The sequence below is a fragment of the Ailuropoda melanoleuca genome, unplaced genomic scaffold (assembly GCF_002007445.2).
Source record: "Ailuropoda melanoleuca isolate Jingjing unplaced genomic scaffold, ASM200744v2 unplaced-scaffold10952, whole genome shotgun sequence".
Classification (NCBI taxonomy): Eukaryota; Metazoa; Chordata; class Mammalia; order Carnivora; family Ursidae; genus Ailuropoda; species Ailuropoda melanoleuca.
Window position 1 is genome coordinate 20,030 of NW_023179340.1, and position 22,259 is coordinate 42,288.

The 22,259-nt window shown below is 39.3% G+C and overlaps 2 protein-coding genes across 2 annotated transcripts; both read left to right on the top strand.

Annotated features, from left to right (window-relative positions):
- Positions 1 to 584: 584 nt before the first annotated feature.
- LOC100475111 (olfactory receptor 8B3-like) lies at positions 585 to 1,517 on the top strand. Its single transcript, XM_011218037.3, has one exon. The coding sequence runs from the start codon at positions 585 to 587 to the stop codon at positions 1,515 to 1,517; it is 933 nt and encodes a 310-aa protein (XP_011216339.2).
- Positions 1,518 to 11,715: 10,198 nt separating this feature from the next.
- LOC117797670 (olfactory receptor 145-like) lies at positions 11,716 to 21,828 on the top strand (the record flags this gene model as incomplete). The annotated part of the gene is made up of 2 exons (XM_034650086.1): positions 11,716 to 12,637; positions 21,818 to 21,828. Coding segments are annotated over exons 1-2 (933 nt in total), but the record flags the coding sequence as incomplete, so codon positions are not given.
- Positions 21,829 to 22,259: the final 431 nt, after the last annotated feature.

A 22,259-nucleotide genomic window follows, 5' to 3' on the forward strand; every position in this document is an offset into this window, starting at 1 on the left:
GTTTTCAAGTTTGCAATTTATGGGTCAGTTCATGAACAGAACTCTCACTTTTTGCATTTATAGTTTTTACTCTGTGACATGGGGCAGGAACTTAAACTCCCCTAGACTCTGGTCTTTAGTTTTGGATAAAAACAACATTCTGCATTTCCACCACACCAAGTCCAATCCCTATTAGAGGCCAGCACCAGGTTGGTGGGGTTGCTGCCTCCATTTTACTGATTAGGGGAGGGGTCATGTGGTCAAAGAAATGAAATGAAAGAAGGCAATTCTCTCCTCATCCAATCTTCTCCCTTAAACTTTGGTTTTCACAGTAGTCCTGTTGGCACTTGGAAGCACTGGTCTTCATACTGTATGCCAAGTTCTGAATGTCTTTGCTTATGCTGCTTATAAGGACTCTAGTAAGGGAACACCCATGTCACTAGATTCATGATAATACTAAAGCAGATTCTGTGGGTCCAGTTTGGGCTAGTCTTAAATAGTCCCAGTACAAACCCAACTCTTGTGAGAGGAGATAAGGTGGGAAATGTTGACTTATTTTCAGTGTAGCTTTTTTCTTCTGTGTCCACAGATCCCTTTAGAGAAGAATGGCTCCTGGAAATGGTTCTTTTGTAACTGAATTCATTCTGATGGGGCTCACAGACTTACCATATCTCCAGCTCCCTCTGTTCTGCCTGTTTCTAGTCATGTATGTGGTCACTGTGTTGGGAAATTTATGCTTGGTAACTCTAATTGGGCTGAATTCACATCTCCACACCCCCATGTACTTTTTCCTCTTCAATTTGTCTTTCATAGATCTCTGTTATTCTTCTGTGTTTACGCCCAAAATGCTGACTCACTTCACATCAAAGAAGAATATGATCTCCTACAGGGGATGCATGACCCAGCTTTACTTTTTCTGTTTTTTTGCTATTTCTGAAGCTTATGTGCTGACATCAATGGCCTATGATCGCTATGTGGCTGTTTGTAACCCACTTTTGTATAATGTTGTCATGTCCCCTAAAGTGTGTTCCAGCCTTATGCTTGCTTCGTACTTGGTGTCATTTCTAGATACTGCAGCTCACACTGGATGCATGCTGAGACTGGACTTCTGCGATGCAAACACCATCAACCATTATTTGTGTGACATCCTCCCTCTGCTCCAGCTCTCCTGCACGAGCACTTATATCAATGAGCTGGTCGTTTTCATTGTGGAGGGCATCAATGTGATTGTGCCCACTGTGACCATCTTTGTCTCTTATGGTTTCATAGTCTCCAGCATCCTGCGCATCAACTCCGCTGAGGGCAGGTCCAAAGCCTTCAGCACCTGCAGTTCCCACATAGTTGCTGTTTCTCTCTACTTCGGATCAGGTGCATTTATGTATCTTAAACCATCTTCTGCTGGGTCTATGAATGAGGGGAAAATCTCTTCTGTCTTTTATACCAATGTGGTTCCCATGATGAATCCTTTCATTTACAGCTTGAGAAACAAGGACATTAAACTTGCTGTGAGAAAAACTTTGAGTAAGAGACAGTTTTGATCAGAAACAGTGTCTGACTTAGTAGTTTGATTCACACAGGAATTGTATGTGTTTAAATCTAATATTTTTAGTGGCAATCTTCTTAGCATATTTTCCTAATATAGTAAAGGATATTTGAGTCTCACAATTTTTTTTTAGCCCTTGTAAAATAGGTCTTCTTCTTTTCCTTACCCATACCACAATATTTTCTTCATCTTTGTGTTCTGTTTTGTAATAACATTAAGTCATAAACATGTTGTCTCTTTTTTCTCCTTTTCATTTTGAAATTGTTTTTTCCTCTAGAACATGGTAATGATCTTACAACTATTGAATATACCTAACGAAGGGAGACATTATATTATTGGGAATGTTCTTATCTGCCACGTGGTATTAAAATATGTATCAGATACTCTGTTTGTAATCCCATTTTCCATCCTCCAGTTCGGAAGAACATGTCCCCTAAATGGTAGAGGTTGACAATTGCATAATGACAACCAAGGTTAATCCATTTTGTATATGTAGACATCACCTGCGAAGAGGTTTTTTGGCAGAATTTTTTTTTTTACCTTTGTACAGTCAAACCAACACACAAATGATCATTAAAAAATATTTTTATTGTAGGGCTGAGTAAGTGAAGCTCAGAGTAATTAGATTTACCTAAAGTCACATAGTTTTATAGACTAAATTATTAGCCTCTGATTTCATGTCTACTACTGTTTGTAGTTTGTTTTGCTCTACTTTATTTATTTTTGTTTCAAGTTTTTATTTAAATTCCAGTTAGTTAATATACAATGTCATGTTAGTTTCAGGTGTAGAATTTTGTGATTTATCACATGCATCCAACACCCAGTGCTCATCACAACCAGTTGCCTCCTTAATCGCCATCTCCCATTTAACCGATCCCCCTGCCCAGCTCCCCTCCAACACCGTTTGTTGTCTTTAGTCAAGAATCTGTTTTATGGTTTGCCTTTCTTTTTTCCTCCTACATTCATTTCTTTTGTTTCTTAAATTTCCCATAGTGAAATCATATGGTATTTGTCTTTCTCTGACTGTCGTATGTCACTTAGCCTAATACTCTCTTGCTCCATGCACATATTTGTAAATCTCAAGATTTCATTCTTTTTTATGGCTAATATTCTATTGTGTGTGTGTGTGCATGTGTGTGTGTATGTGTATGCCACATCTTCTTTATAATTTCCTCATTCAGTGAATATCTGGACTCCTTTTATAATTTGGCTATTGTTGATAATGCTGCTGTAAATTGGGGCGCATGTATACCTTGAATCAGTATTTTTGTATCCTTTGTGTAAATACCTGCTAGTGCAATTGCTGGATCATAAGTTAGTTCTATTTTTATCCTTTTGAGGAACCAGCGTTCTGTTTTTGTGTTGTTGATTTTATCCTGCTGACATGTGTGAGTGATAGCTCATTGTAGTTTTGATTTGTATTCCCCTAATCATGAGTGTTTTTTGCATCTTTTCATGTGTCTGTGAGTCATCTGTATGTCTTCCTTGGAAAAATGTATACTGTTTAACTGAACTTTACAGAGTATTAGTCAAGGAATTTTATTGGCTAAATAAACCCAATTGTGACAATTTCTTTACTGGTATAGGATGTCGGATTATTTTATTTTATTTTATTTGAGGAAACACAAAAAGATGACTACTTCAAAAATCCTTAATCCCTTAATCAGGTGATATTTTAAATATTTCTAGCTTTAATAATTTTTACTATTTTACGTGTTTTCTAATTTCCATTCAAGGTTTAGGTATTGTGAAATTTAGCATAACTGGTTTGTTAGCTTGTATTTGGTTTAGATGTTTTATATCACTAAAACCTTGAGTATTGTTTATTGATTTATTTTTTTAAATTTCTTTATAATTGAAGTATACTTGACATACAATATGATGTTAGTGTCATGCATAGACCATAGTGACCTGGCATATATACACTATTAAATCCTTGCCATGATAAGTGTAGTTGCCATCTGTCACCATACAGTCAGCGACTTATGGTTTTAAATGACCTCTCATACCACTTGCCTGATCTCCATATCAACATGCTTGATTTTCATTTAACAAGTTCCATTTATATAAAATAGTTGGTTTTGCTTGTAGTTTTTGTTTGTTTTCTTTTACTTCCTGTCTGTTTTGATGAAATTGTTTTGCTTATTGACAAAAGTGTGTCAGTACATAGATAATACATGCTGATATTTAGGAACCATTATAGACATTGCTAAGGTGCGTCTGTTTTGTTACATATTTTGTCCCTATTTGAGGTAGTTATATGTATATGTTAACCCTGGTCACTAATCTTTCATTTGAGAAGCCTCAAAATACAAATGCAATCTTGTTCAATTTCAGGAGAAGACTTTCAGAAGTGATAATTTTTTATTGCTAAAAGGATAAACTACCTTTTGAACTAAATAGCATTCTTCAGATTATTTGGGAAAAAGTTCATTAAAATTGTTATAAAAGTTATAAATACAGTTTATTAAAGTTAAGATTTGCAAAGTTTTCATAAAAGCAACTCAGCTGACAGCTTTCTGCATAGTAGTTTAAGCGCTATGTGTGTATTGGGACTTCTTTCAAAAGGAGAAAAACCAGGTCAGGTGTGTTACCTGCACAACATAGTTTTCCCTTTTGGCTTTTGCTTTTTTGTGTTATGTGAGCAGCTGTAAAGGAAGTTATGAGAGGAAGTATGAGTCTATTGAAGTTGTCACAACTGAGTCAAGCAGGTAAGTCATGGGGTTTGTCTGTACCTGTGTCCTAGGGCAGAGCTGTCTCTGAATCAGTATGAAAGCTTGGACTTCTTGGCAATAACAGAAAATGATCCTCCTACTTCAGGACCAGAAGCGGAGCTGATTACATTCTGAATTTTTTCATGTAAACTTTCTGTAAGCAAGCTGCTGTGGTCGCTTGGGACCAGGTTTGTAGTGAGCATGATCAGGGTACACTGAGGTTCAGGTGTCATGAAGAGCAGAAGTAGGAGGGGTTTCGAGTTCCATGTCCTTTTAATTGCTGAACCCTTAAATTTATTGAACCTCATTCTCCCTGCTCCTGACACTGCCTCCTTAAACACGTGCACACACACACACACACGCACACACACACACACACTCATACAGAAACACCTACACACAGTGTTCAAGTTATATTGTATGAGGGGCGCCTGGGTGGCTCGGTCATTAAGCATCTGCTTTCGCTGAGGGCATGATCCCAGAGTCCTGGGATCGAGCCCCACATCAGGCTCCTCTGCTGAGAGCCNCTGAGTTCCATGTCCTTTTAATTGCTGAACCCTTAAATTTATTGAATCTCATTCTCCCTGCTCCTGACACTGCCTCCTTAAACACGTGCACACACACACACACACACACACACACACACACACTCATACAGAAACACCTACACACAGTGTTCAAGTTATATTGTATGAGGGGCGCCTGGGTGGCTCGGTCATTAAGCATCTGCTTTCGCTGAGGGCATGATCCCAGAGTCCTGGGATCGAGCCCCACATCAGGCTCCTCTGCTGAGAGCCTGCTTCTTCCTCTCCCACTACCCCTGCCTGTGATCCCTCTCTTGCTGGCTGCCTCTCTCTGTGTTAAATAAATAAATAAAATCTTTCAAAAAAAAAGTTATATTGTATGAGATATTTTATGAGATCACTGCCTAACATTGATTGCATGGTATGCAACCCACTTTTAGGTAGATGATTCCTGAGAGAAAGGGCTGAGCAACAAGTATTTGCTGAATCTAGGAAAAGGAAGTAGTTATTGCTTTAATCAGTTGCTCGTTCGTGGAAACACACATGCACATGCACTTGCATATGTACTAACACACACGCGCACATTCACGTTCATGCACACACACAGCATTTTGTACGTCTAAGTATCTAACGATGTATGGCTTTGGAGTATACATAAAAATGTAAATAAGGCACAGTAAGTGAAATATATAAATGTAGATTTTCTTAATGCAACAGAGTAGTTAGATTCTAAAATACACCTTATGTAGTCAAAATCTCTTCTTAAAATTGATTTTGTTGAATCGATGTCCATGCTGGGGGACAGACGTGGTATTTTTCCCTGAGTCTGTCATAGTCGGCTTTTCTCTCCTCCATTGGGATGTTTCACTGTCTTATCAGCTGAACACCGGATGAGGTAGTTGGTTTATCTGCAGGGCTTCGTTGTGAAAAAGATGTACCTTTAAACATGAAAATCACACTCTGTGAAGTTTTACTTTCTGAGGGAGACTCATCGTCCTCAGTGAGTAGGATGGCTGGTGGCATCAGAGGAAGGGGCTGTTGAAAGTCTCTCTGGACCTGAAGTTATATCAACCCACTTCAAATATTAATATAGAGACGTACAGGTTGTTACAATTGTTCTTAACGTGTTTTAGTTTTTCTGCTCTGTCACATCTGTTTGTTTATGTATTCCAAGGGGAAATAAGGTGAGATAAAGAGGAGAGGGAAGTTTAGTTTTCATTTCATAGATGATGAAACTGATGCTCAGAGGTGTTCATGGTTTGTCTCAAATTACAGCTTGTAACCGATAGAACTGAGAGTACGACTTGGTGTTTTGATCCTAAGTATATCAGCGTATAATCATTATTATTATTAACATACTATACTTTTAAATATCCATGAATCATGGAAATGGTTTCAGTGAATAAAGAGTCTGAGAATACAAATAAAAAGAAAATGCTAAACTAAGCAAAATGTCAAGAAAGTATCTTTCCCACATTATGTTTGGAAGCTCTGTTGCCTAATTTAGAATGTGTGAATACATTCTTATATTATACTGGCCTTGGCAATATGTGGAAACGCATAAGGATAGACTATAATAATCATTTCCACATTCTCTTCATCCTTCTTCTGGATGGACGTGGAACACCGCGGGGACGCACTTAAGTGATGAAGATTTGAACAAAAGCTGGAGCATGATTGCAGCAATATTGAGGTGGAGAATGTGAGGACCTAGGGGCACACAGCGGGCTCTGGGACACAGAATAGTCTGTTTATTGGTCTGTGTGGTCATTATAAGCTCTTCAGTTATAATAATGGCTGATGTGTATTTTTTTTAAACTTTGAGATATGTATTTATGCTAACTTTCACATTAAATTAAGGTTTTATTTACTTGGATTCTACCTGTATTTAAATTAAATATTAATGTCATCAGCAAGGCAAGACTCAGAATAAAGGCTCAGGGAAGGGAACAGCCTTCCAAATACAGAATGGCTCACACAGAAGAAACCAGCAGAACTAACGCATTGAGTAACGTAAACCAGTATGGGGAATTTCTAGGAGGTTCTGCGGGAGGAGCAAAATCCATACAGAACCCCTTTGTATAGGTCTATAGTCAGTTATATGCCATTATGTTTAGGTTAATGTAAGGAGGAGATTGTTCTCATAACATATTATCTATTTCATTTTCTTAACCCTTCTACACTTGTGATAATCTTGTTTTCATCTCCACACTTTTCTGTAAATTCCACTTAGTGAAAATTCAGTGTAACTTTAGTTTCAGGTGTAGAATTTAATGCTTTATCCCTACATACAACACCCAGTGCTCATCACAGTAAATGCTGTCCTTAATCCCCTTCACCTATTTAATCCACCGCCCCCTCATGTCCCTTTTGGTGATCAGTTTGTCCTCCATAGTTAGAATCTGTATCTTGGTTTGTCTCTCTCTCTTTTTTTTTTCCTTATGTTCATTTACCAAAAAAACAAATAAGCCAGACAAGATTGGGCAGAAGACATGAATAGACACTTCTCCAAAGAAGTCATACCAACGGCCAACAAACCCATGGAAAAATGCTCCACATCACTCGGCATCAGGGAAATACAAATCAAAACTACAATGAGATACCACCTTCCACCAGTTAGAATGGCTAAAATTAACATGACAGGAAACCAAAAGTGGTGGTGAGGATGTGGAGAAAGGGGAACGCTCTTACAGTGTTGGTGGGAATGCAAGCTGGTATAGCCACTCTGGAAAACAGTATGGAGGTTCCTGAAGATGTTAAAAATACAGCTACCCTGTTTTACCTGTTAAAAATACCCAGCAGTTGTGCTACTGAGTATTTACATCAAAGATACAGATGTAGTGAAAAGAAGGGGCACCTGCACTCCAATGTTCGCAGTAGCAATGCCCACAATAGCCAAACTGTAGAAGGAGCTGAGATGTCCTTCAACAGATGAATGGATAAAGAAGATGTGGTTTGTATTTGCAATGCAGTATTACTCAGCCATCAGAAAGGATAAATACCTACCATTTTCACTGACGTGGATGGAACTGGAGGGGATTATGCTAAGTGAAATAAGTCAGGCAGAGAATGACAATTATCACACAGTTTCATTCATATATGGAATATATGGAATAGCACAGAGGATCATAGGGGAAAGGAGGGAAAACTGAATGAGAAGAAATCAGAGAGAGAGAGAGACAACCCATGAGAGACTCTTGACTTCAGGAAAGAAACTGAGGGTTGCAGAAAGGGCGGTGGTTTCCAGGATGGGGTAACTGGGTGATGTGTGTTAATGGATGGAACTGGAGGCGATTATGTTAAGGGAAGTAAGTCAATCAGAGAAAGACAATTATCATATAGTTTCACTCATATGTGAAACATAAGCAATAGCACGGAGGACCATAGGGGAGGGGAGGGAAATCCAAAGGGGGAGAAATCATAGAGGGAGATGAACCATGAGAGACTATGGACCCTGGGAAACAATCTGAGGGTTTCAGAGGGGAGGAGGTTGGGGGTAAGGGGTAACAGGGTGATGAGTATTTAGGAGGGCATGTTCTGTGATGAGCACTGGGTGTTACACTTAACTAATGAATCATCGAACAGTACATCAAAAACTAATAATGTACTACACAGCAGCTAACTGAAATAAATAAATAAATAAATAAATAAATAAATAAATAAATAAATAAATAAGGATGTGATGAGCAGTGGGTGTTATACCCAACTAATGAATCATGGAACACTATGTCTGAAACTAATGATGTACTATATGTTGCCTAATTGAATTTAAATAAAAAGAGAAAATAAAAAATGGAGAGTGATAAGCAGTTGACCGTTGGTCTTTGTGTATATACTCATTATGCAATTTTTGTGGGTTTTATCATTCTATAAATAGGTCTTTTATCTTTGTATAAATAGTATTGGGAAGTTGCCGTGATTTGGTAATTTTTCTGCCTTTATTAACTTTTTTAAAGATTTTATTTATTTATTTGACAGAGAGAGAGACAGAGAGTGAGCAGTTCGGGGTGGGGGAAGGGAGCAGAGGGAGAGGGAGAAAAAGCCTCCACACTGAGCAGGGAGCCCGTTGCGGGGCTCCATCCCAGGACCCTGAGATGATGACCTGAGCTGAAAGCAGATGCTTAACCCACTGAGCCACTCAGGTGCCCCGTTCTGCCGTTCTGCCTTTATTTTCTTTGAATATGCTTTCTGGTTCTTTCTTAGTCTCCTACTGGAATTTCTGAAATGCATATATTGATCCACTTGGTAGCATCCACTAAGTCCCTCAGGCTTTCTTCACTATTTTTTGTTCTTTTTTTCATTTTGCCCTTCTGACTGACTAATTTACAGTGAACTTTAATCAAATTCAGCGATACTTTCTTTTGTTTGATCTCGTTTGCTCTTATATAGATCCCTTGTGAATTTTTGATATTTTTGATATTGTATTCTTCATCTCCGTGATTTCTGCTTCATACTTTTTTAAAAAGAATTTATTTATTTATTTATTTATTTATTTGAGAGAGAGCGAACTAGAGATAGAACACAAATGGTGGGGAGGGGTAGGGGGAGAATCAGACTCTCTGCTGAGCAGGGAGCCTGATCCCAGAACCCTGAGATCAGGATCTGAGCCTAAGGCAGACTCTTAACCAACTGACCCACCCATGGACCCCGTTTAATACTTTTAGGTTTTCTGTCTGTATGTTGCAATTTCCTTTGGTTTGTGTATTGTTCTCTGACTCTAGTGAGCAGCTTTATCATAGTTATTGTAATTCTGTCAGGTAAGTCACATATTTTCATTTTGTTAGTGTCAGTTCTTGGAGATTTCTCTTACTCCTTTTTGGAAGGATTTCAACTTGTCTTCATTTTCATTGACTCTCTATGCTGGTGTCTGCACTTTAGACAAAACCCGCATCTATTCTAACATTCATGGACTGGCCTTGGACTAGAGAAACTACCACCAATAAGCCTGGTCAGAGACTTTGGAGGCCTCTCAATTTAGTGCAGTCTAAACCTCTCTCTTTGTTCTTCATTGCAGGACCTCCTGTATCCCTATGCCCCCCGCATCCATAGCGTGCTGCGTTGGGTCTGTGTCCTAATGAAGTAACGCTGAAGTCGATTCTCAGGGAGCTCACAGATAAGTTGTGTTAGTACACACAGAGTGCACATTTTTTCCTCAACAGAGACAAGCTGTAAGAAAGGGGTTTTCAATTGCTTGCTCTATACTGAGGCAGGGGAAGGAGCTCTGGAGACTTCCAGCCCAAACCATGATCTTTTTTTGTGTCTTTCCATGGGCAGCTAAAGTATGCTGTGCTTGTATCCCCTCTGTTTTCTGACTAGTAGCTAGAATCCAGTCTTCTGGGCACACCTAATAAAAGTTGGGGGATTGGACACGTGATGTACTTCTTTTCCTCCCCAGGAGAAGCCAGAAACTGAGGGGTTTTCTCCTAATTTGAAGGTACTATGAAAGGAAAAGTGTTACAATCAGAGGATATCTAGGATTTCCCTGGCAGCTCCAATATGACTTGATTCATGCTTGAACTGGAAGCAGGACTACCCTAACTAGTATCTGGATTTCTTACAAAGGGAATCTGTACAGGAAACGTTTCTGAATCATGGTGTTCATGGGGGGTCGGAGGGTCTAGGGCTTCCTCTTCTGCCATGTTGCTGACCTGGAAATGGGAATTTATTTTTGGCTCCTCTTTGGTGGATGTTTAATCCCTACAATGGAGGGAAACCTTGAGTAAAGTTTTGAGTCCCTAAGGAATTAGATACACATTGTGGTCCTTCGTGTAAATACCATCCCCTCAAGACCCTGTTACACCAGAAACCATTCCCTGTGGAAGAGACGGAGCAAGCTTCTGCCCTGTTTATAAATGAGTACTTTATATCATCACACTCACCTTATGTCTTCTGTGATTTACCAAGTGGCAAAATGATAATAAAGGCTTTAATTTTGGTCTGCTGCTTAAGAGGACTCATAATCAGAAATTGTTATCTGTGGTTCAGAAGGATTTCCAGGGCTCATCAGAAATTACATTTGGGTTGCGTTCTCATAGAAGGCAAGGGAGCAAGGCCACAGAGACTAAATCTGCCCTTTCAGGACCACAGGGATAATACTGGTAAGGACGCACTCAGGTGTTCTTGCCTAAAGAAGGTGAGTTTCTGAATTCCATTTAAATTCATGTCTTCCTCACTGACCCATATTGTGAGATAAAATGCCTTGCGATATTGTCAAAAAAAATAAATTCATGCCTTCCTTTTGTGTTGCAAGTCCAGGGAACTAACATATGCTACTTTCTTTCCAGTATTTGCATTCCTCAGACTCAGGTGAAATTGATAGAAGGACCTGTTCTAGAGAAGGGTGGTAGTGCAGGGAAAGTTCAGAGATTATTAGGTTTCAACGATGCAATTTATTGGTCAGTTCCATGGATGGAACTCTCACTCTCGTACATTTAGTTTTTACTCTGTGACATGGGGCAAGAACTTGAACTCCCCAAGACTCTGGTCCTTTATGATTTATTTACAATAATGTTGTTCATTCCTACGTCACCAAGTCCAATCCCCATTAGAAGCCAGCACCAGGTTGGTGGGGTTGCTGCCTCCATTTTACTGGTTAGGGGAGGGGTCATGTGGTCAAAGAAATGAAATGAGAGAAGGTGATTCTCTCCTGGTGCAATCTTCTTCCTTAATCTTTGGTTTTCACAGCAGTCCTATTGGTGTATGAAGCACTGGCCTTCAGACTGTAGGCCAAGTGTTGAATCTCTTTGCTTATGCAGCTTATTAAGTCTCTAATGAAGGGATATCCAAGTATCTAGATTTATGATAATAGTTGAGCATTTTCTGTGGGTTCAGGGTGAGCTAGTCTCAGACATTCCCAGTACAAACCCAACTCGTGTGAGAGGAGTTCTGGTGGGAAAAGTTGAATTGTTCTCTGTGTAACTTTTCCTCCTGTGTTCACAGATTCCCTTGGAGAAGAATGACTCCTCTAAATGCTTCCTTTGTTACTGAATTCATTCTTGTGGGGCTAACAGACCTACCAGATCTACAGCTGCCCCTGTTCTGCCTCTTTCTAGTCATGTATATGGTCACCGTGTTGGGAAATTTGTGCTTCATAACTCTAATTGGGCTGAATTCACACCTCCACACCCCCATGTACTATTTCCTCTTCAATTTGTCCTTCATAGATCTCTGTTATTCTTCTGTGTTTACACCCAAAATGCTGATTAACTTCACATCAACTAAAGTGTGTTCCAGCCTTATGCTTGGTACATACTTGAAGGCGTTTTTGGATGCCATGGCTCACACTGGATGCATGCTGATGACATCAATGGCCTATGATCGCTATGTAGCCATCTGTAACCCACTTTTGTATAATGTTGTCATGTCCCCTAAAGTGTGTTCCAGCCTTATGCTTGGTACATACTTGAAGGCGTTTTTGGATGCCATGGCTCACACTGGATGCATGCTGAGACTGACCTTCTGTGATGCAAACACCATCAACCATTATTTGTGTGACATCCTCCCTCTGCTCCAGCTCTCCTGCACCAGCACCTTTGTGAATGAACTGGTGGTTTTCATTGTGTTGAGCATCAATGTGATTGTGCCCACTGTGACCATCTTTGTCTCCTATGGTTTCATCCTCTCCAGCATCCTGCGCATCAGCTCCACTGAGGGCAGGTCCAAAGCCTTCAGCACCTGCAGTTCCCACATAGTTGCTGTTTCTTTCTTCTTTGGATCAGGTGCATTTATGTATCTTAAACCATCTTCTGCTGGGTCTATGAATGAGGGGAAAATCTCTTCTGTCTTTTATACCATTGCAGTTCCCATGATGAACCCTTTCATTTACAGCTTGAGAAACAAGGACATTAAACTTGCCGTGAGAAAAACTCTGAGTAGGAGCATGAATTGATCAGAAACAGTGTCTGTCTGTGTAGTTTGTTACACATGGGGATTCTGTGTGTTTAAATAAAATACTTTTAGCGGCAACCTTCTTAGCATTTTTTTCCAATAAGGTAAAGGATGTTTGAGTCTCACAATTTATTTTTAGTCTTTATGATATAGGTCTTCTTCTTTTCCTCACCAATACCATAATATCTTCTCCACCTTTTTGTTCTGTTTAGTAATAGCAGTAAGTAGTAAACATGTTGTGTCTTTTTCCCCGATTTTCATTTTCAACATGTTTTTTTCCCTCTGGAACATGATGAATGCTCTTTACAGTATTGAACTAGGTAATGGAAGGGTGACCTTTTATTATTGGAGGTGTTCTTATCTGCCAGTTGGTATTAGAATATGTATCTGATACTCTGTTTGTACTCCCATTTTTCCATCCTCCAATTGGGAAGAATGTCTCCTTAAATTCCTGTGGTTGAAAAGTCCATGATGACAATCAAGGTTAATCCATTTTTCTTTGTAGATTTTATGTACCAAGAGTCTTTTTGTAGGCTTTTCTTTTTTATCTTTGTACAGTCAAACCAACACACAACTTATCATAAAATTATTTTTATTGTATGGCTGGGAAAGTGAAGCTCAGTGTAGATAGATTTACCTAATGACACACAGCTTTGGAAAGAAAAAGTTTAGACTAAATGGTTATCCTTCTGATTTAGGTCTACTATTCTTTGTAGTCTGTTTTGCTGTACTTTATTTACTTTTTTTTTTTAGTTTCAAGTTTTTATTTAAATTCCAGTTAGTTAACATACAGTGTAATATTGGTTTCAGGTATAGAATTTCATGATTTATCACTTACATACAACACCCAGTGCTCATCACAACCAGTTTCCTCCTTAATTCCCATCACTCATTAACGCATCACCTGTCCACCTGTACTCCAGCAACCTTCAGTTTGTTCTCTGTAGTCAAGGATCTGTTCTGTGGTTTGCCTCTCTATCCCCCCGCCCCCATATTCACTTGTTTTGTTTTTTAAATTCCACATATGAATGAAATCATATGGTGTTTGTCCTTATTTGACTGACTGACTTATTTTGCTTAGCATAATAATCTCTACCTCCATCCAGGTCATTGCAAATGGCAAGATTTCATTCTTTTTTATGGCTGAGTAATATTCTATTCCACATATATATCACATATTTATCCATTTATCAGCTGATATTTCCACAATTTGTCTATATTGATAATGCTACTGTAAACATTGGGGTGTATATATCCCTTTGAATCAGTGTTTTTGTATCCTTTGGATAAATACCTACTAGTGCAATTGTTGGACTATATGTCTTTTTTTTTAACCTTTTGAGGACTGGCCATACTGTTTTCCAGAGTGGCTTCACAAGGTTGCATTCCTACCAACAGTGTAAGAGCATTCCTTTTTCTTCTCATCCTCACCAACATCTGCTGTTTCCTGTGTGATTGATTTTATCCATTCTGACGGATTTGAGTTGATAGCTTATTGTAGTTTTGATTTCTATTTCCCTGATGATGAGTGATATTAGCATCTTTTCATGTGCTGGTTGGCCATCTGTATGTCTTCTTTGGAAAAATGTCTTTTTATGTCTTCTGCCCATTTTTTTTGTTTTGTTTTTACTGGGTTATGTCTTATGGGTTTGAGTTTGGTGAGTTCTTTATATATTTTGGATAGTAACCCTTTCAGATATGTTATTTGAAAATATCTTCCCCATTGTGAAGGTTGCCTTTTAGTTTTGTTGATTGTTTCCTTCATTATGCAGAAGCTTTTTATCTTGATGAAGTCCCAATAGTTTATTTTTGCTTTTGTTTCCATTGCCTCAGGAGATGTTTCTATTACGAAGTTGTTACAGCTGATGTCAAAAAGGTTACTACCTGTGTGTTCTCCTCTAGGATTTTTGGTTTCCTGTCTCTCATTTAGAGCTTCCATCTATTTTGAATTTATTTTTGTGTATCATGAAAGCAAGTGGTCCTGTATCATTCTTTTGCATGTAGCTGTCCAGTTTTCCCAACACCATTTTTTGAAGAGAGTGTCTTTTTCCCCCATAGATATTCTTTTCTGCTTGTTAATGTTTAGTTAAGCATATGATTGTGGGTCCATTTTTGGGTTTTCTATTTTATTCCATTAACCTATGTGTCTGTTTTTATGCCATACTGTCTTGAACACTACAACTTTGTAATATAACTTGAAGTATGGAATTGTGATGATTCCAGCTTTGTTTTTCTTTTTCAAGATTGCTTCGGCTATTCGGGTTAGTTTTTTGGTCCCATACAGATTTTAGGATTATTTTTTCTAGCTCTGTGTAAATTGCTGGTGGTAATTTGAGAGGGATTGCATCTATGTGTAGATTTCTTTGGGTATTACAGACATTTTAAAATATTTGTTCTTCCATTTCCTTAGGTCATCTTTAATTTCTTTCATCAGTGTTTTATGGTTTTCGGAGTGCAGATATCTTACCGCTTTGGTTAGGTTTTTCCTAGGTATCTTATGGTTTATGGTGAAATTGTAAATGGGATTGATTCCTTGTTTTCTCTTTATGCTTCTTCATTATTAGTGTATAAAAATGCAACAGATTTTCCTACATTGATTTTGTTTCTTGTTACTTTAACTGAGTTTCTATATCAGTTCTAGCAATTTTTTGGTGGAGTCTTCGGGATATCTATGTAGAGTACTATGTCATCTGCAAATAGTAGAAGTTTGACTTCTTCCTTGCAGATTTGGATGCCTTTTATTTCTTTTTGTTGTCTGATTGCTGAGGCTCCCTTTGAGGATGATATTAACCCCATGTAACTTAGAGACTTCTTTTATCTTACTGCTATTAGATTTTTCTTTATCTCTCTACCTTGTAGACTTTATTATGATATCTCTTGATGTTGCCATGCTTTTGTTGATTTTGATGAGACTTGTCTGTGCCTCCTGGATTTAGATGCCTGTTTCCTTCCCCAGATTTGGGATGTTTCAAATAAACATTCTGCCCCCTTTACCATCTCTTCTTCTTCTGGCACTCCTGCAAAATGAATGTTATGACACTATAGATTCACTGAGTTCCCTAAGTCTACAAGCGTGATCCAATATTTTTATTTCCCTCTTCTTTTCAGCTTCATTATTTTCCATAATTTTATCTTCTGTATGACTTATTGGTTCCCCTGATTCTTCCATCCTTGTGGTCATTGCATTCAATAAATTTTCAATCTCTGTTATTGTATTTTTCATTTTGGTCTGACTATATTTTAGATCTTTTATCTCTGGAATAAGGGACTTCCTGGTGTCTTCTATGCTTTTCTCAAGCCCAGCTCATATCCTCATGATTGTTGTTTTAAGTTCTGGATCAGGCATATTACTTATATCTCTTTTGATTAGGTCTCTGGCCATAACCTTTTCTTATTCTTTCTTTTGGGGTGAATTTCTCCATCTTGGCATTTTGTCTAGGTCTCTGTCTTCTGTGTGTTAGGAAATCCTGTTACATTTCCTGCTTGGGAGAATAATGGCTTTATGAAGAAGTCCTATACTGTACAGAACCTGGCACTTCAGGAAGTGACTCTGGTGTGTGCTGTGTGCACTCTGCTGCTGTGTTTTGGCTGCCCTTCCCCTCAGGTCAGTCCTCTGTGGAGTTTCTCCTTGCCTATATTGGGGAGTATTTGGACCTTGGCCACAGTGTGGTGAGTTTTAATTAGGTGTTCTCTGGTTGGCTTGTTAAAAGAGAGCTGAAGGTTTGTAGAACTCAGTGGTCAGTAGAGTTGGTGTGTGTAGGGGGTTTGTGGTGGTCTTCTTGGGGAGGGGCCCTCTGCTCTATTTCTCAGGCACACTTGCCAGAGAAGAGCAGGACCAACAAGCAGACGGGGCTGGGACTTGGTATAAGGAGGAGGGGCAACAAGTGTTGGTGTTGTGCTATTTGCTGAAGCTGGTTTATGCTAGGGACAGGGGAAGGAAATGGCACCAGCCAGTTCCTTTGTCCACAGGGAGGGGTCTTGGGCTTGCTAAACTCAAGGCAGCACTTTCAGAAAAGCAAATAATGTCTCTTGGTGCATCCCAGGTGATCTTCACATCACCATTTTCATCCTATCTGTCTCTGGGCTGGTTTCCTGTCAGGAGCAGAACAGTATAATTTGAGCTCTATCCCAGTAAACTGGCTGACTTCTAAAACTACGGGGTTTAGGGACATGGTGTAGGCAGAGAGTCCTGTGACAGTCTTCTGCGGATCTAGTGCAGGTCTGACCAAAAAAGGCAGTCGTGCCAGAGTTCAGAGCCATGGGATGTGGAGCAAAAATGCTAGGTAGCCAGTGTCCAGGTTAGCTGCACTCAGCATGTAGTCCTGTGCTTAAGCCAAGGGATTGGGGAAGGAGATGGTGCCTACTGGCTTTTTTGTCACCAGAAAGGCATCTCTGTGAACACCAGCTCTCACAGATGTGTTCCAAGTAGAGTGAACCATCTCTCCCAATGTGCCTTAGGTGATCCTCAGATTATGCCATCCGTTCCTGGGTTGCTTGCCTGCTTTCTCTCTAGGAGTATGGCCATGGCCCCAAGCCTCTATCCTGGGCAAGTCTCTGGGCCTTTATTTTTTATTTTTTATTTTTTTAATGATTTTTTAAATTATATTATGTTAATCACCATACAGTGCATCCCCGGATTCCGATGTAAAGTTCGATGCTTCATTAGTTGCGTATAACACCCAGTGCACCATGCAATACGTGCCCTCCTTACTACCCATCACCAGTCTATCCCATTCCCCCACCCCCTCCCCTCTGAAGTCTTCAGTTTGTTTCTCATAGTCCATAGTCTCTCATGTTTCATTCCCCCTTCTGATTACCCCCCTTTTCTTTATCCCTTTCTTCCCCTACCGATCATCCTAGTTCTTATGTTCCATAGATGAGAGAAATCATATGATAATTGTCTTTCTCTGCTTGACTTATTTCACTTAGCATTATCTCCTCCAGTGCCGTCCATGTTGCAGCAAATGTTGAGAATTCGTTCTTTCTGATAGCTGAGTAATATTCCATTGTATATATGGACCACAGCTTCTTAATCCAGTCATCTGTTGAAGGGCATCTCGGCTCCTTCCATGATTTGGCTATTGTGGACAATGCAGCTATGAACATTGGGGTGCATATGGCCCTTCTCTTTACTACGTCTGTATCTTTGGGGTAAACACCCAGTAGTGCAATGGCTGGGTCATAGGGTAGTTCAATTTTTAACTTTTTAAGGGACCTCCACACTGTTTTCCAGAGTGGCTGTACCAACTTGCATTCCCACCAACAATGTAGGAGGGATCCCCTTTCTCCACATCCTCTCCAACAATTGTTGTTTCTTGCCTTGTCTATCTTTGCCATTCTAACTGGCGTAAGGTGGTATCTCAGTGTGGTTTTGATTTGAATTTCCCTGATGGCTAATGATTTTGAACATTTTTTCATGTGTCTGTTAGCCATTTGTATGTCTTCATTGGAAAAGTGTCTGTTCATATCTTCTGCCCATTTTATGATTTGTTTATTTGTTTCTCGTGTATTGAGTTTGAGAAGTTCTTTGTAGATCTTGGATACCAGTCCTTTATCTGTGGTGTCCTTTGCAAATATATTCTCCCATTCCGTGGGCTGTCTCTTAGTTTTTTTGACTGTTTCCTTGGCTGTGCAGAAGCTCTTTATCCTGATAAAGTCCCATAAGTTCATTTTATCTTTTATTTCTCTTGCCTTTGGAGATGTGTCGTGAAAAAGGTTGCTCTGGCCGATGTCATAGAAGTTGTTGCCTATGTTCTCCTCTAGAATTTTGATGGATTCCTGTCTCACATTGAGGTCTTTCATCCATTTGGAGTTTATTTTTGTGTATGGTGTGAGAGAGTGGTCAAGTTTCATTCTTTTGCATGTAGCTGTCCAATTTTCCCAGCACCATTTATTGAAGAGACTGTCTTTTTTCCACCGGATGTTTTTTCCTGCTTTATCAAAGATTAGTTGCCCAAAGAGCCGAGGGTCCATTTCTGGGTTCTCTATTCTGTTCCATTGGTCGATGTGTCTGTTTTTGTGCCAGTACCATGCTGTCTTTGTGATCACAGCTTTGTAGTACAGCTCGAAATCCGGCATTGTGATGCCCCCAGCTTTGTTTTTCCTTTTCAACAGTTCCTTGGAGATTCGGGGCCTTTTCTGGTTCCATACAAATTTAAGGACTATTTGTTCCAGTTCTTTGAAAAATGTCCTCGGTATTTTGATCGGGATAGCATTGAAAGTGTAGATTGCTCTGGGTAGTATGGACATTTTAACTATGTTAATTCTTCCAATCCATGAGCATGGAATATTTTTCCATCTTTTTATGTCTTCCTCAATATCTTTCAAAAGTGATCTATAGTTTCTAGCATATAGGTCCTTTACGTCTCTGGTTAAGTTAATTCCAAGGTAACGCATGGTTTTTGGTGTTATTGTAAATGGGATGGATTCCCTAATTTCTCTTTCTTCAGTCTCGTTATTCGTGTATAGAAATGCAACTGATTTCTGGGCATTGATTTTGTATCCTGCCACCTTACTGAATTGTTCTATAACTTCTAATAGTTTGGGAGTGGATTCCTTTGGGTTTTCCATATAGAGTATCATGTCATCTGCAAAGAGAGACAGTTTGACTTCTTCTTTGCCGATTTGGATACCTTTGATCCCTTTTTGTCTTCTGATTGCTGTTGCAAGGACTTCTAGTACTATGTTGAATAATAGTGGCGAGAGTGGGCATCCTTGTCGTGTTCCTGATCTTAAGGGAAAGGCTTCCAGCTTTTCCCCATTGAGAATAATGCTTGCAGTAGGCTTTTCATAGATGGCTTTTATGAGATTGAGAAATGTACCCTCTATTCCTACACTCTGAAGGGTTTTAATCAGGAAAGGATGCTGTATTTTGTCAAATGCTTTTTCTGCATCAATTGAGAGGATCATATGGTTCTTGAGTCTTTTCTTGTTGATATGATGTATCACATTGATTGATTTGCGAGTGTTGAACCATGCTTGCATCCCAGGTATGAATCCCACTTGGTCATGATGGATAATCCTTTTAATGTACTGTTGGATTCTATTAGCAAGGATCTTGTTGAGGATTTTGGCATCCATATTCATTAGAGAAATCGGTCTGTAATTCTCCTTTTTGAGGGGGTCTTTGCCTGGTTTGGGGATCAAGGTAATATTAGCCTCATAGAATGAGTTTGGTAGCTTTCCTTCTGTTTCTATTTTTTGAAATAGCTTTAGGAGAATAGGTATTATTTCTTCTTTGAATGTTTGGTAGAATTCCCCAGGAAAACCGTCTGGGCCTGGAGTTTTATTATTTGGAAGGTTGTTTATCACTGACTCAATTTCTTCATAGTTAATTGGCCTATTTAAGAAATCTATTTCTTCCTGTTTCAGTCTTGGTAGTTTATAGGTTTCCAGGAAGGCCTCCATCTCTTCCAGATTGTTTAGTTTTTTGGCATATAGCTGTTGATAAAAGTTTCTAATAATCCTTGCAATTTCAATGGTGCTGGTCGTGACCTCTCCCTTTTCAGTCATAATTTTAATAATCTCAGTCCTTTCTCTTTGTTTTTGGACAAGTTTTGCCAGTGGTCTATCAATTTTATGGATTCTCTCAAAGAACCAGCTTCTAGTCCTGTTGATCTGCTCTACTGTGGTTCTGGTCTCTAATTCATTGATTTCTGCTCTAATCTTGGTCAACTCCTTCCTTGTCAGTGGGTTAGGCCTGTCCCTCTGTTGCTGTTCCAGTTTCTTGAGGTGAGAATATAGAAACTGCATTTTAGATTTTTCTATTCTTTTGAGTGAGGCTTGGATGGCTATGTATTTCCCCCTTAGGACTGCCTTTGCAGTATCCCATAGGTTTTGGACCGTTGTGTATTCATTCTCGTTGGTCTCCATAAATTGTTTAATTTGTTTTTTGATTTCCTGGTTTATCGAGTCATTCTTGAGCAGGATGGTTCTTAGCCTCCAAGTGTTTGAGTTTCTTCCAGGTTTTTCCTTGTGGTTGAGTTCCAATTTCAGAGCGTTGTGGTCTGAGAATATGCAGGGGATAATTTCAATCTTTTGGTATTGGCTGAGACCTGTTTTGTGTCCCAGAGCATGATCTATTCTTGAGAATGTTCCATGGGCATTTGAATAGAATGAGTATTCTTTGGTTCTGGGGTGTAGTGTTCTATATATATCTATGAGGTCCAACTCGTCGAGTATGGCATTCAAAGCCTTTGATTCTTTGCTTAGTTTTTGCCAGGGTGTTCTGTCTATTTCTGATAGTGGGGTGTTGAGGTCCCCTACTATTACTGTGTTCTTATCTATATGTCTCTTTATTTTGGTTAAGAGTTGGCTTGTGTATCTTGCTGCTCCCCTGTTGGGGGCATATATATTAATAATTGTCATATCCACTTGTTGAATACTTCCTTTAAGAATAATATAGTGCCCTTCTGTATCTCTCTCTATGGCCTCTAGTTTAAAATCCAGTCTATCTGATATGAGAATTGCTACTCCAGCTTTCTTTTGAGGTCCATTTGCGTGGAAGATGGTACTCCATCCCCTTACTCTAAGTCTGAATGCATCTTTGGGTTCAAAATGAGTCTCTTGTAGACAGCAAATGGATGGGTCATGTCTTTTTATCCAATCTGCAACCCTGTGGCGTTTTATGGGAGAGTTTAAGCCATTTAGATTGATAGAGATTATTGACAGATATGATTTTAATGATGCCATTTCTCTTTAAAGTCTTTGTATCGGTTGTGACTTGCTGCTCTGTATCACTCTTGGGGCCTTTTTACCTTTATAGAGCCCCCCTTAATATCTCCTGTAGGGCTGGTTTCGTGGTTACGAAATTGGTTAATGATTGGCGATTTTGGAACGTCTTTATTTCTCCATCAATTCTGAATGACAGCTTTGCTGGATAAAGGATCCTTGGCTGCATGTTTTTCTCTGAAAGAGCTTTAAAAATGCCCCCCCAAGCCTTTCTCTCATTCCAGGTCTCTGTAGACAGGTCTGACGTAATCCTGATACCTTTGCCTTGGTACGTGAGAAATTTCTTTGCCCTGGCCGCTTTCAATACTGTATCCTTGGATCTAATATTTGCGAATTGCACTATGACATGCCGTGGCGTAGGTTTGTCCTGGTTGAGCTTGGATGGGGTCCTCTCTGCCTCTTGGACACGAATGCTTGTTTCCCTTGCTAGATTAGGGAAGTTTTCAGCTACAATTTGTTCAAATATCTCTTCTAGACCTCTGTTTTTCTCCACCCCTTCAGGGATGCCGATGATTCTGACATTGGATCGTTTCATAGAGTCAGTAATCTCCCGTAATCTACATTCGTGGGCGTGGATTTTTTTAAGACCAGCTTCTATTTTCGTTTTTTCTTCTACTAACCCATCCTCCAATTCGCTAACGCGTTCCTCTGCCTCGGTGACCCTGGCCGTCAGAGCCTCTAGTTTTGACTGTATTTGGCCCACTGAGTTTTTAATTTCTGTCAGATTCGCTCTCATTTCTGCCCTTAGGGATTCTATATTCTCAGCAACGCTTTCTCTGATGCTTTTTTCAAGTTTACTCATCATCTTGACCATTGTTGCTCTGAATTCCATTTCTGATAATTGGGATACATCCATATGTATTAATTCTGTGGCCGAGGCCA